At 37.6% G+C, this 14,341-nt stretch overlaps 1 protein-coding gene across 1 annotated transcript in view; it reads left to right on the top strand.

Moving 5' to 3' along the window:
* Window positions 1-14,341, top strand: part of LOC119026272 (tumor suppressor candidate 3) — a 68,960-nt gene that overhangs the window by 38,113 nt on the left and 16,506 nt on the right. The window contains exons 4-6 of the mRNA XM_037110519.1: window positions 1,924-2,064; window positions 4,061-4,201; window positions 4,551-4,640. Coding sequence (XP_036966414.1) covers window positions 1,924-2,064; window positions 4,061-4,201; window positions 4,551-4,640 — 372 coding nt within the window. The remainder of the gene's footprint in view (window positions 1-1,923; window positions 2,065-4,060; window positions 4,202-4,550; window positions 4,641-14,341) is intronic.

Raw genomic sequence — 14,341 nt, 5'->3', positions numbered from 1 at the left:
AATCTAATGTTAAACTCAGGTATCATAGCGTTATTCACTATTGTTTAGTCAGATATGTTTTTATAACTAGATAAACTTATTCCTTTTCTCTGATGTGGCTTCTATGACATCTGACTTACTTGATAAGTATACAACTCTCCAACTCAGGGCAACACCCACATCTCTCTGCTGTCTCCGTACCTTCCAGAATACAGAAAAAGATTCTGATACAGAGGTTGACTCCCTGTTGTCCTTTTTTAGTCTACATTTTATACTCTTAGAACTTTAAATAACTGTGCTCAGGCAGAAATAGCCTGGCTTTTTTCTTTATCTTAATTTCTTTTAGACTGATTAAATCCAGTAAAGATGAAATTAATGCATGCTCCTTAAGTCTTTAATATTTCTTCTTTTCTTCCTCTTCTCACTGCAGTTTTGCCTGTCGTTGCTGCTGGCCATTTTTTGTTTTTTTATTTTTTAATTTAATTGTGATGTCTTTGCCCTCCTGCCTGTGACTCCTTTTGTACTTTTCCTTTAGGCCTTTTGTTTTTCATAACTCTACCCACAGCTGTCTATCTCATAGATTATAGATTTTATATGTGGGTTGATTTGTCCATGCATGAATACATATTTTTTATGTTGTTAAAGGGCATTTATATATCTATGTATGTCCCTTGATTTGTATGCATATTTATGCATGCACACATGCATCTAATCCATAATTCACCTCAATGACTTAAAGAAACAGGTGGCTGCATGTATAACATAGATAAGTAATCCGCACAACTCTCCTCTCTTTTTTTCTTCCATCTCCTTTTCCTCTGCTCTTTTCCCTCCACTGTCCCTCCTCTTTATTTGTCCATGGGTCTTGGGGAAAAAAGCAGGAGAGAGCAAACCAGTTGACTTTATTGTTGTTGATAATTGTAGGGAGTCCTGGGATTTGGAGTTAAGTAGGTGTGAAACATGGAGGGAGGGAGAGAGGAAGGAAGTAGAAAGTACTACCAATTCTCTTTATTCAGCTGTGTGTGTGTGTGTGTGTGTGTGTGTGTGTGTGTGTGTGTGTGTGTGTGTGTGTGTGTGTGTGTGTGTGTGTGTAATGGAATATATTTACGCAAGGACTGAATTATTGGAGATGTTCTCTCCATCCAATTATTAGCTGTGATAGCCAACACACACCCACTTATTGTCCTGTAATCAAATCATCACACAAAAGCACAGACGCAGAGAAGCATATAACCTGATATAAATACAATGCACTGATGCAGTTTCTTACATCTAATGATCTTTGATAGCTTTTGTTTGTCATCACAGTGAGTTGCTGGTTCCTACATTAATGGCAGTGTTGGCATACGCGCTATTATAACATGCATGTCACAGTAATGATATACTTTTATTTATTGTAGCATTTGCTGGCTGCTGAATGTTCAAACAAGTTATGAAAATTTAAAGAAGGCTGTGTTAGGTAGGCAGAAAGAGAATTATATTATGCCAAGCAAAAAATATTAAAGGCATTATTTACTGTCTACTGCACCAGTTCTTTCATGCAATAATTAAATGTAAATTAAAAATCCAGAAGAAAATTGAAATTCTTGCTGCATACATGGATAAACAGAGCCTAGAGTATTATGTGAGGGATTTTTGATTAAAGGACATTTTTGCCTTTCGCCATCTAATGTTTAGAATATGTTAAGATAACTTATATTTGGAGTCAACAAATCAGAATTAGAATTCCTTTATTAGTCCAACAGAGGGATAAAACATTACCCATTGAAGACAGGCCAGCAAGTCTAGCAAGCGACTAAGTCTAAACCTGTGATACTGCATCAATCTGTTGATGTTATAATTGATGATGTAATTTATCTTTGGATTGGTTTATATATTCAGTGTGTATGGCGAATCAGAGATTACAGTAACTTGACATCCCGTCATCTTTTCCTTTCTCTCTAGTTGAACATGAACAGCGCTCCAACCTTCATGCATTTCCCAGCGAAGGGAAAGCCAAAGAGAGCTGATACATTTGACCTGCAAAGAATCGGATTTGCTTCAGAACAGCTGGCTAAGTGGATTGCGGACCGCACAGACGTTCAGGTACTACATACAGAAATATTCCCATTCAAACATACAAATTTGCAAGAGACGCACGGTTGCTCACATGTATCATTGTGGCACAATATTGCATTTCTTTAGACAACTGTATAATGTTCGCCAATATCACAAAGTGTGCCTCGATACTACTGATTCAGCTGAGGGGCTTAAAGCTACATTGGCTACTACATACATAACACACTTGTATCTCTGTCTGAAGTTTTGCCATTCATGTTGCATTTTGGTTAATGTGGGCATCAAATTTGGGTTTTTTAAAACTGCCCATCGTCCAACAAAGTTCTAGGACTGCAAACCAATTTTTCACCATCAGCTCCGCAACAGGTTTGAAGGCTCTTATAGCCTTATATGCCATGTTGACAATGTCATGACCTCATAAACCTCCAGGGATCAGGGTTATGCAGGTGGGTGTTAGATGCCCTAGCTTGGAGGCACTTAAGATGTTGGCTCGAGAGAGATCAAACCGTCGACCGTCGGACTACAGTCTCATCTTTCCTGAAAAAACTGTCTGCCAAGTACCAGTAGATGTAGTCCAAGCATGCTGCTGACATCCTGTTGATGGATCTGGATTCAAAAGGCTGCCTTTCAGAGAAGACGATGGGGAGCACTTACACTAAGTGCTAGCTTTCAGGCACTTCAATGTGACTTTACCTCATGAAATACAGAACGGAACAGAAGGAAAAATGAAAGGATAGATATATGATCAAAAAATGGTTAGATGAATATATTTGTTTGATGGAGGAACTGGAATGAAAGTCGGCTGGAGAAGTCCTTGTTTGGATTAAGAGCCTATAGTGTTCCAGAATGAAAATAAGGGTTGATGGCGAATGTATTAGAGCTAGTACTGTTGTGCAAACAGCTACTATTCCTCCTTTTCTTCTCTGTTCTTTGTTGCATAGTTCACAGCTTTACAAAAATGATAGAAATAGTGTAATGGATCGTAATATACCATATTTTTTTAGGTTTAAACATTACAGTATGTGCATTATGTTACACATCATTAGAGCTCACTGTATCTTTACTTTATTAAGTCAATAAAAAAAGGTAAGTTTACCTAAATCACCATGGCTACTGTGTGATGCTACTTTTTATGTTGGAAGATTGTTGGAAGATCTTGCAGTCATTCCTTAAGTTTAATCTCATAACACACGGGTACACACATTTCCACTGGTGACACATAACTGATTGTCACACATGCTGTACATGGTCTTCCTTTTGGAACATTTCACTCTTGCACTTACTCATAGCATACAACATGTTTGGCTGGGATATTGGCTTCATGGTCGCAGACAGAATTTTGCAGAGCTATTCTTATTCTTATTAAAAATAGCTGCATCCATGCTTTTTATTGTATTTTAATTGAAATGACCTTCTTCAGAATAGTCATGATGAACTGTTTCAGGGTTCAGTTTGTGCATAAAGGCATGACCAAAATAAACCTTCATTTTCATTTATTGTACTTGTTTTATAACTGTGCAGTGGGATTTCACTACCTGACACTACACTCAATACTCACAAAAAGGTGTAGTACAAATTTGAATAATCTTTTCTTTGAAGGAAAAGTTTTCATTTACTTGTTCACACATTCCTACATATTCATAATTTGACCTGCCATACTTAACTATAACAAGGTTTTTTGAAATGATTTTACAGATTCAAGGTTGGTCCCTTTGTTGAACATCTAGTATTGTGAGTTGGAATTTTGTAACTGGTTTCATTTTTCATTCATTTTCATTTTAAAACCTCTGTATGAGCTTCCTCAACAGTCAATAAAGGAAATATGAAACTAAACATTTGAAATGAAATGGATACTGAAACCTAAACACATTCTCTTTTAAAAAAGGCTCAGTAGTAAGGCATTGTGGAAATCAGTCAGTATATGAATGTAATTATTCATATTATTCATATTATAAATATTATAAATATATAATCAATAATTAAGTTACCTGTGCTTCATCCCTTTCTCTCTCCATCCCTACAGATCCGTGTCTTCCGTCCTCCTAATTACTCAGGGACTATTGCTTTGGCTCTGTTGGTGTCTCTGGTCGGAGGTCTGCTGTATCTGAGGAGGAACAACTTGGAATTCATATACAATAAGACTGGATGGGCCATGGCTGCACTAGTATGACGCACACACACACACACTCTTTCTTTGGGTTTAAAGTTGGAACCTTCAAATGGACTGTGAGAAGTCATACATGCTTGGCATAAAATATCCACACTCACAAGTCAGTGACATAAGTCAAGTGGAAGTGCACCGGAAACACGTTGAGTGGACTAACCTCACCTTATTAGTACAATTTTCTGCCTGTTTGAAAAAAAAAAAAAAGACTTAAGATTTTGTTTAGAGTCATATGTTAAGTTGGATACATTTTATATTGTCTCAGTTAAAAATCACAATAATACTGTTATAGATATTTCTGCACTTACAATGTTTCATTATTGTGTTTCTCTCTCTCTCTCTGTGATAGTGTGTAGTTTTTGCGATGACTTCCGGCCAGATGTGGAACCACATCAGAGGTCCTCCCTACGCCCACAAAAATCCCCAGAATGGACAAGTGGTATGAATCACATTATCTTTTCTTCTATCTCTATACGGTACATCCATTCATTCATCCAATCATCCAATTTTGTGTCAGTTTTTTTTCATATAATCCTTCCACTTTTGTTCTGTCATTCAACTGTCCATCTCTTATTGGCCTCTTTTTGTCCTTCATCTTTCTTCTCTTTGGTCCTTGGTTACTGTCCTCCTACCTTCTTTCTTGCTATCTATCTTTTTTCACAAATGGTTTGTGTTTTCAGGAGAAACAGTATTTTGAGAGTTATTATATATTTTTTTTATCATGTAGTGAGGGAAGTTGTATTAGATCAGCATAGAAAGATCTGCAAGGGATGTTTGCCCCATGTAAGATGTACACGTCTGTATCAAAGTCACTGCTGAGATGGTATATATGTTACTGGACAGCTGGGAGCAGCCATTTTTTGTTAATATCACTATGTTTTTATCATCTATTTATCCATTATCCCCCTCCTCTGTTTTATACACTTTCTCTGTTTTGTTTTTTTTGACAGTTGCCACTTATTACCAGCATGTGTGCAAACACAGACACAAGTAGCATTTGCAGTTGTAGTTTTGCTGGCCATCATTTAAGTTTGTTCATCCAAGTGTGAAATTAAAATAAAAATATGACACACTGAGAAAATGAGGGAGGCTGGGGAGAAGGGGGAAGGAATAGGGAGGCAGGAAAGGAGATAGAAAAGAGAGAGGGGGAGAGAGAGAGAGCGAGAGAGAGAGAGAGAGAGAGAGAGAGATGAATAGAAAGAAGGAAATCTACTTAAAAGCATGTCATGTGATGTGTGCTATGTATGCATTTAACAAACATGAACAGAAACCTTTCTACAGTGTCATACATGCACTGTGGATGTTGTAGGAAAAGGCAATTCTGTACATGCAGAGACCGAAGTCACAGGTGCACAAACAAACTCATACTGTAAAGTCAAAGGAAAAAGTATATAGAAAAGCATCACATCTTCCATCTTGTCCCTTCCTGTGTCATACAGTACAGCCCCTCTCACTTGTTCTGTGTAAAAGACACTCTATCAGTCTAGTTCTGTTTGCCTTGACTTGACAACAAATAAGTTTACTCCTCATCCCATGTAGCGCTCAGCTGTAGTCCCCAGCCATCACCCCTTTTTATCATTTTGCCATGTTATATCCATCCACCCAGCTGTATCCAAACTGCTTTAGGACAATGTGGTTATCAATATCACAACTTTAGCCTTAGTGTTGACTCTTTTCATTGGTTATGGTAATTTTTAATCAACTCAGGGTCCGTCTTCATGACTTATATAAGTGCAGAGTTAAACATATCAAAATAGTATTATCGGCCCAATTATATGATGATGTATTTTAGATGTTAGGGCAGCCTGCTCTCTGGTTTTTACATTTACTTATCACTTCACTTTTTCACTTTATTTGATTATTTTCAATCTCAGCTCTTTTTACTCAATGCAACCCTTCCTGCATTCATAACAACCCCTCTTTCACCCTTTTAAGTACTTCTACCCTTGCTCTGTACTTCTTCTCTCTACATCAGTTCTTTCTCCCTTTCCACCCCTCTGCCTGCTTCCCTTTCCTCTGCATGCCCGCTCTTCTCTTTCACTTTCACATATCTGTCTGTCCTCCTACACATCATGGTTTTCCTAAGAAAGAAGTACAGTCAGCTAGTTTGAAACACTCTCACCTGCATGCCGCCTTTGTCTGCTGTCTTCCTTTCTTGTTCTTGGCTTTGTATGAGCTGAGCAACATTAAGGCAGTGACATAGTAAAATGTTGAAACAGCATTTCAGATAAAGACACAAATTCTCTAACTATAGGGTGCAATAGCCATCTGATTCAAATGCAAAGGTGAGCAGGTCATAAAAGATGTGGTACTGAGCATGTAGAACAGCTACTTGCCCAGAAAGTTAAAGGAACAGGTCACCCAAAAAAAATCAGTCATTATCTACTCAGCTTCATGCAGATGGAAAATCCGGTGAAGTTATGTAGTCTACAAAATATTTATTGGAGCTTCAACATAAATCAGGGTTGTAGCAAAGTACAAATCTTCACGCTGCTGCTGGGCCAAAATTGCACCCAATCTGAAGTAAAAGCATTATCTCCATTGCTTGTTCATGATTTAATTTGCATCTTTTCAAATTAATTTGGGAGCTCCAGGCTTTGAGGGACTTGGATTAGGCCGCCTGAGTTCTATGGCGCCATTTTTTTTCCTCTGCGTTCCGAATACTCTGCTGCCAACATGTATGTAAATATTTTAGGACAAAATGTATTCCCATTTTCCACTGTTGTGTTGGATTGCATTCAATTGTATAGCTGTGTATTGTGTTTAGTATGTGGCCCTATCGTGCGAAATTATGTGGACCTATTGAGGTCTGCCTCTATTATGCTATAACTTGCTGTTAAGCCCCCCACAGGCTTAGCTTCCTAGGCCTCATAGCCTAACTTTAATCAGTCCTCTCCCTCTTCCATTTCCTCTAAAGCAGTAGCCTCATTGACCTACATGCTTTAACCCAACTACATTTTCTTGAGCTTCCAGGCCAGATTGCTTTTTGTAGCCATTCAACCAAAATAGCAGCAGGGATAGCTACATTAGATCCTGTGTAAATGGCCCTCATCTCTTACTTATTTCCTCCTTCTCTTTACACCATTTCTACGATCATCTGTATCCCTATGCTCTCTTTAAATCCTTCTTTTCCTCTCTCTGTCCTCTGACAGTGAATAGCTTGAACTGGGCAGACAATATTGAAAGATACCTGTCTTATCTTTCCTGTTCTACTTTTGCCTCTTTCCATGTTACTTCCTCTCACCTCTCTCTCTAATCTCCCACTCTCCTCTCTCACCTTCTCTCCCCAGACAGTGTAATTCCTTTAAAATGATGAGCGAGCGAGGCCAGGTAGACTATATTGAAAGGATTTGTCAACTGACGAATGGCACGACCAAGCAGATGAAATTGTAGTGAGCGTCTTACTGTGCAGCCAAGAAAATACTGCTAGCTCATTTTCGCTCAGACACACACGCACACATATGCCAAAATGGAATGTGGAGGTTATAAGGGTTGTATAGTTCCAGTATTAAAAATACGGTAACTGAGTGACATCACTGGCCATAGCTAAAACCAACATATCTTAATTACCTGACTAAAAATAAGCTTTTATGGAAAAGGATCTAGTAGGGAGATTGAGGCTGCATGTTATCTCCATTTATTCAAAATTTACAGGGCTGTTATGCTGCCTAGAGGCTCTTTGCCTATAAATGCAGTGTTTTCTTATTTTGTTGACACGGTATCTCTGTGTCCAGTTGTGCACACAGTGCACCAAATAATCCTCTATCAACCTGTGAATGTAAAGAGATGGGAAAAAAAGATCCTCGCAGAACAATTACAGATTCTCAGGACAGGCAAGGCCATTTATCGGAAATGTGATGCGTCATCAATAACACCTTGAACAGAACAACAAAATAAGTGGTAATCTCCAGCATGTTATGGTTTCTGTCATTTTATATGTGCAGTTTTGACCGCATCAGCAGCAGGATGTGGGTTTATTCTGATGCATATTCCTGCATGCATGACACAGCCACTTAAAATACTACATGCACATGTGCTTGCAAAAGAAACAAAACCACATCTCGCACACAGCTGTGCAACTTCTGAGTCATGTGAGAGAGAAGATTGGTTAAAAGAGGAAAGAAAATAAAAGGAAAGAGAGTAGTAGATGTATTGAACATTACAAATTAGAATAATAACAAAGTGTAACATGTGCATCTCAGCCTGGAAGGCAGGGACTCTCAGAGAAGACAAAGGTTTCTTTGTGAAGCATTTCAGTCATTGTTTCTCTCTTGGCTTCTACTCTGACCAACCACTTCCTTATCCTGATGACTTTTCCATATTACCAGCTGATTTCACATGATTGGTTGATGGCTTTTGGCAGCTGTTAGTGGGAGGCCTCCTACATTTACTGCTAACCTTTCATTTTTTCAAGAAACACTGCTGTCACTTGAATTAGCTGTTTGCAAATATTTGACTATTGGCTTGGAGAGGACATCAGTGTGTAGTGTAAGCGACATTCAAACCATCGGCTCAACTCCGGTGTTGAAAGTGGAGGTGCTTTGAACACCGACACAAACAAACACACACACACACCAGGGTTATTATAGTTAAATTAAATTCCTAGATAAAAAACTAAACTAAAAACTAATGAAAACTATAAAAACCCTTAACACATGCGCTCACTCCATTTTTCATTGTTTGAGTTGCTCTGTGAATGGCAATACATTTGGTAAATAATTCTGGATCTGCATTTTTCCTTACTTTTTCGTACTTTGTGTAGGTTTTACATTTAGTTCAAAATGGTCTTGAAAAGGTCTTAAATTTGACTTGGTCAAACCTGCAGAAACCCAGGCTTGTACATGTCGGGGACATAATCACTTGGTCATCTTGTTACATAATCCTCTGCATGCAATGTCTTTCCAAGTGAAACTGCAAAACCGAATACATTGGAATTGATAGATCTCACTGTAAAAGTTATGTTTTAAATGCTGGAGTCATTCCAGCTTTAAACTGCAGGACATCTGAGTCACTGTCTCCCACTTACTCTCATAACTGTTAAATACCTAGTACTGCTTGAGCTGTTGGCTATTGAAAAGTTTCAATGGAGCAATTGGGGATAAGCTGCTTTGCTCTAAGGCACCTCAGTTGTAGTAAAAACAATTGTTGTTTTCACTTCTCTGCTGTCCAGTTTTATCTGAACAGTCTGGATTGAGACAGCAATTATTTATGTATGTCTTAAACTCCTTTCTTACATCTCATTGCCACCGGATGAAATTCCCCATATGTCGCAGAAAAACAAAAACACAAAAAAAAAACTTGCTTGTCTGCTGAGGGAATAAAAATTCACCTCCATTTACTGATTGACATGTTTTCAGAAGAAAAAGAAAACAGGTTTTAAATGGCTTTAATTGACTCTTGGGTAATTATACTGAACTCTCCGTGGAGTATGGAAACATTGAACTGCATAAACAGTGAGTAGATAATAAGATTTTAAAGCATCACCTGAATCCCTAAAATAGACTTCAATATTTGTTCAAATGAAGGATTCAGTGAACGTACCCATAGTCCCTCTGCTGTTCCAAATGAGTCACCCCACCCATATGCTCTCAGATAGTTAGACATTAAATCCTTGATCGGTGCGGCATATTTCTCTTTTAACTGAGAAATACTTAATTTCTATTCATCTGTCAATCAAAAATAATGCCTTGCCACTTTACCCCCACTATAAGTATTTACTAGATACTACACTGAACAAAAATATAAAACGCAACACTTTTGTTTTTGCTCCCATCTTTCATGAGCTGAACTCAAAGATCTAAAACATTTTCTTTATACACAAAAGAACCATTTCTCTCACATATTGTTCACAAATCTGTCTAAACGTGTGTTAGTGAGCACTTCTCCTTTGCCAAGATAATCCGTCCCACGTCACAGGTGTGGCATATCAAAATGTAGATTAGATGGCATGATTACTGCACAGGTGTGCCTTAGGCTGGCCACAATAAAAGGCCACACTGAAATGTGCAGTTTTGCTTAGTTGGGGGGGGGGTCAGAAAACCAGTCAGTAAAAGTGGGAGCAAAAACAAAAGTGTTGCATTTATATTTTTGTTCAGTGTAGTTTCAACATTTTCAGTTGACTTAAAACTGAGCTCACATCAGCGCTCGCATCAGTGCTTGTTGTGTCATGTTTATATTAAACTGGTCCCACAACCGTCCTCTACCTTGGTTTTCTCTTTCATACTACTTAGGTATTTACTTGACTCTTTTTACCCAGTGTACCTTGCAAGGTTCACTTCCTGTCATTATACCCAGTCACGACAATACACACGGTCAAATCTAAATTAAGCACATACTGTATTTCCACCCCATCTCGCTTTCTGTTACTTACTCTTTCTCCTCTCTGCTCTTTCTGCTTTGTTGACTTTTCATTTATCCCTCTTCCTGTCTGAGTGCCTCCTGACCTTTATAGAACAAAACACACACAAACACACATTCACACTCACAGTACACAAACACATGATACAGGGTGGAAAAGGATGAATATAGCTATTTGTAAAGGTTAACTGGCCCACAGCTATTAACAGATTACAATACAATAGTCTGGTTTTAGAGCAAGAATACGCAAGGGAAGGAAGGAAGGACAAAGTATACTCTTGGCTCATATACATATCTGTCTTGACATAACTTGCTATTGATTCCAAGTACTAATTTAATCTTACACTCCTGTTGTGATTTCTGTGAGATGTAGCACACTTAGATGTGGCACATTAAGGAAATCACTGACAGCCACTTTGTCAAAGTGTGTTTTCAACCTCATTTTAATACAGTAATAAACATATGAGATGCCTATAGTCTTCATCTGTGTCTGTATGTAAATGCTTATTACACTCCTGCATTGGTGCAGACACCCAATTTGCCACAAAGTCTGACAAATGGGCTGCTTCATGCAGCTCTTATATAAACAAGGCTTTTTAATGCCAGTGTATTCAAATGAGTGCATGAACACAGACACTCAGTGCTGTTCACATCTTAGTTCTTGTATTAGAAAGAATGTAAACACGTACATTCCTGAGATCTTGATCCTAAGAGCATGCTAATGAAAAATGACATAGGAAATGATCCTCAGGGGATCCTCAGTGTTTGGTAAAGGTCTATACATATTTGAGAGTTTTAACGTTGATATTTGGATTTTTAATTGAGCTAACCTTTTCCCATCTATTTCCTTGAGACACTCTAAGGTATAAGTTCTTCATTGAGTTTAGATTTTGTACTGACTTCCTTTTGTGTTAAAGTTATTCAGTGCATTTTAGATATTTATTACACCCATGTGGTAAATAAAAAGTGGATAGAATACTAACGGCTTTCTCGATTGCCCTAGACAACCCACTGTAAAACATCACTGCTTTTAAAAAGTGTTTGAACAATGATCAATGCTGAAAAATACATAGCACAATAATGTTATCCTTAACAAGAGGTAACATTTCTCATTACAATGTTGGGTTGACTGACTTTGCCTATTTTAGCTCAACTATAGTAGACAATTTTCTTTTGTTAATCCCAATGTTTCAACCTCATTCACAGACGTGGGTCTCTTAAAAAACTCATCCATCACACTAATCAGAGTAGTTGCAGATTAAAGTTGCACTGGACAGCTCAACAGTGTGAACCTGCCTAAATTTATGAAGGTCGAGCCATGAAGAGTCTTATCCTTAAACCTTTTGTTTTTAATAGAATTTCGGACTAATAAAGTTGATAGCACTTTTTAACAGACTGGGTAAATACAACTGTCTTCAAGGTTTGTCAGATTGTTTTGCATTTTATTTCCACCCAAGCAGCTTGTTTGAAGCAGTGGTGCAGTGAAAGTTTTCTTTATAGTCTACAACCTTTTTTGAATGGAGTTATCTTAAAATATTAAATGTTATGAGTATGTAGTGGTTATTTGGTGGTTGAAGCACTTGAAACTTTCCTCATTTATATATTATTTGGAAATCTAAAAAGATTAATTTGTCTCAGTCCATTGCCATTTAAATGAATATAAAATGTGTCATTTTTTTCACAATGTTTGGCTAAATAGGGCACCAAACCACATTTCAGAGACAACATTGGTCTTTACACACATACATAAGTTAGACTGTGTAGGTAACAGAAATAGAAGGATTTATAGAGTTAGCTCTTCCATTCATCTCCATGTTAGCTCTGCAAGCTGTGGCTTTTATCCCCAGACCACCTCAATGTCTTACATCTTTCTAATGAACACACAGTTTGTTTCATACAAATAAATTCTCCTGAAACAGTCTTCACAAAGACGCATTTACTTTGAGCATACACATGCAGAGCTCCATACACGGAAACACATGCACACTGGGCTCAGTGCACTAATGAATTGAACTCCTACATTCTAATCTATCAGATTAATTGGAAGTGCCTGGCCATGGATTGAGGATTTTTTTTTATCCCCCAGCACCACTCTTGCTCATTGCCTCTATCTGCAGGTTCTGTTTATGTTGAGGAGGTAACATAAGGAAAGCGAGCTGTTTCTTGAAACATAGTGTGAAGTAATGTTTGTTTAGTTTTACCAATGACAGAAAAATTCTACCCGCTTTTATTCTTTTGTTTCTTTTTCTTTTCTTTTCTTTTTGTGGGAATTTGGGCAATTTGAATGCAAGGGCTCTCCTCCCTTTATGCAAAACAAGTTCCCCAAACACTATCTTGTAGGGGTTTATGTCCTAGGATTTTTGTGCTTGGGTTTAAAAAATATAAACAAGCCAGAACATTTCTTCTGCTGTCCCAGGAAGAGAATGTGTGCAGCCAGACCTTTCTTCAATACAAGCTGCCTATAGGCTATTCTAGGATGTTCAAGACATTTTAAACATATCATCCTATCTCTAGTATCCTTGTGTAAAAATATCACCATATGTTTTCTCCAAAATCTGAGAATATTGTCTCATTAGAAATTGCACAAATGTGTTACCATTAATCAGTAGTTTATTTTAAGAAGTTGCCGATTATATTGTCTTTATAGAGGAAAGTTGATTGAACTATTATTATTATTGTGTCACACTGTATCAAGGTTGTACTTGTGTTTATATCTTTATTAATGACAGCAGTTTGTGTTGCTGTTGACTTGTACTGCGTTATATGGAAGGGTGTTTCTAAGATTTTGTCCACCCCATAATGTATTACAAATGCAGGATTGATTGCTGAGCTGTTGTATTGAAGTACATTGGCTGTGGATTGGTGCTTATAAAGTGGTAGCTCAGTGAATGTCAGTGTTGGGCAAGCTACTTGGATCTACATTAAGCTTCACTACACCAAAGTTACCCTCCAGAGAAATGTAGCAAGCTAAGCTACAGCATAGTTATAGTTTTTGTTAAGGTTCTCTTAACATTGCAGTTTTGTTGTACCCTTGGCTGGTTAAAAATCACAAAAGTAATTCTGTAAACTTTTCAAATGTTTTTCTGTTCCCTCATTTCCCCACTTCTTACCTCCTATATGTAACATTACTGTATTTGTTTATTAATTAAGTTTGTCTTTTTGTCTCTGTATCAGTTTGTCTCTGTCCTCCTCACCCTCTGCCATCTTTCCATCAAGTAACATAATTCAATCAAGCTAAGCTACTGAAAAGCTATTGATTGAAAAAAAGTGTTGCTACCACCATGCTACTGAGAAATGTAGTTGAACTAGTAGTGTTTTTGTAGCTACTTACTACGTTTTTGCCACTACTTGTAGCAATGTTACTGCCCAACACTGGTGAATGTGTAAGCTTGGATAAGGGTAGGAAAGGCTACCAGAGGCTAAAGGGAGGACCTGACAAACACCTGCCAGGTTCCATTTTCAGTTTTTTCAACGGACATGGCAATCATAATGCAAAACCACACCTCATTTCAGTGAACAATTCTAGTTAATCAGCACCCAAGTCACTCCCCTAAATTTCATGTGCATGCTTGTGCAGAGGCCAAATGTCATGAAGAATGTTGTGCGAGCTAAGCCAAAACACAAGATGTTGCTTTGCTTTTAGTGTCCTAACACTTGTGTTTGTACCTTTTATCTTTAAATAATCTGGAATATAACTAACTAAATATAATTTAATATAATTCATGACACTATTGAGTTGCACTTGGAGTTTCATATATAGTGATTAAGAATGCAAAAGGCAAT

Source organism: Acanthopagrus latus, chromosome 1 (genome assembly GCF_904848185.1).
Source record: "Acanthopagrus latus isolate v.2019 chromosome 1, fAcaLat1.1, whole genome shotgun sequence".
NCBI lineage: Eukaryota > Metazoa > Chordata > Actinopteri > Spariformes > Sparidae > Acanthopagrus > Acanthopagrus latus.
This window is presented reverse-complemented; position numbering and strand designations above follow the sequence as displayed.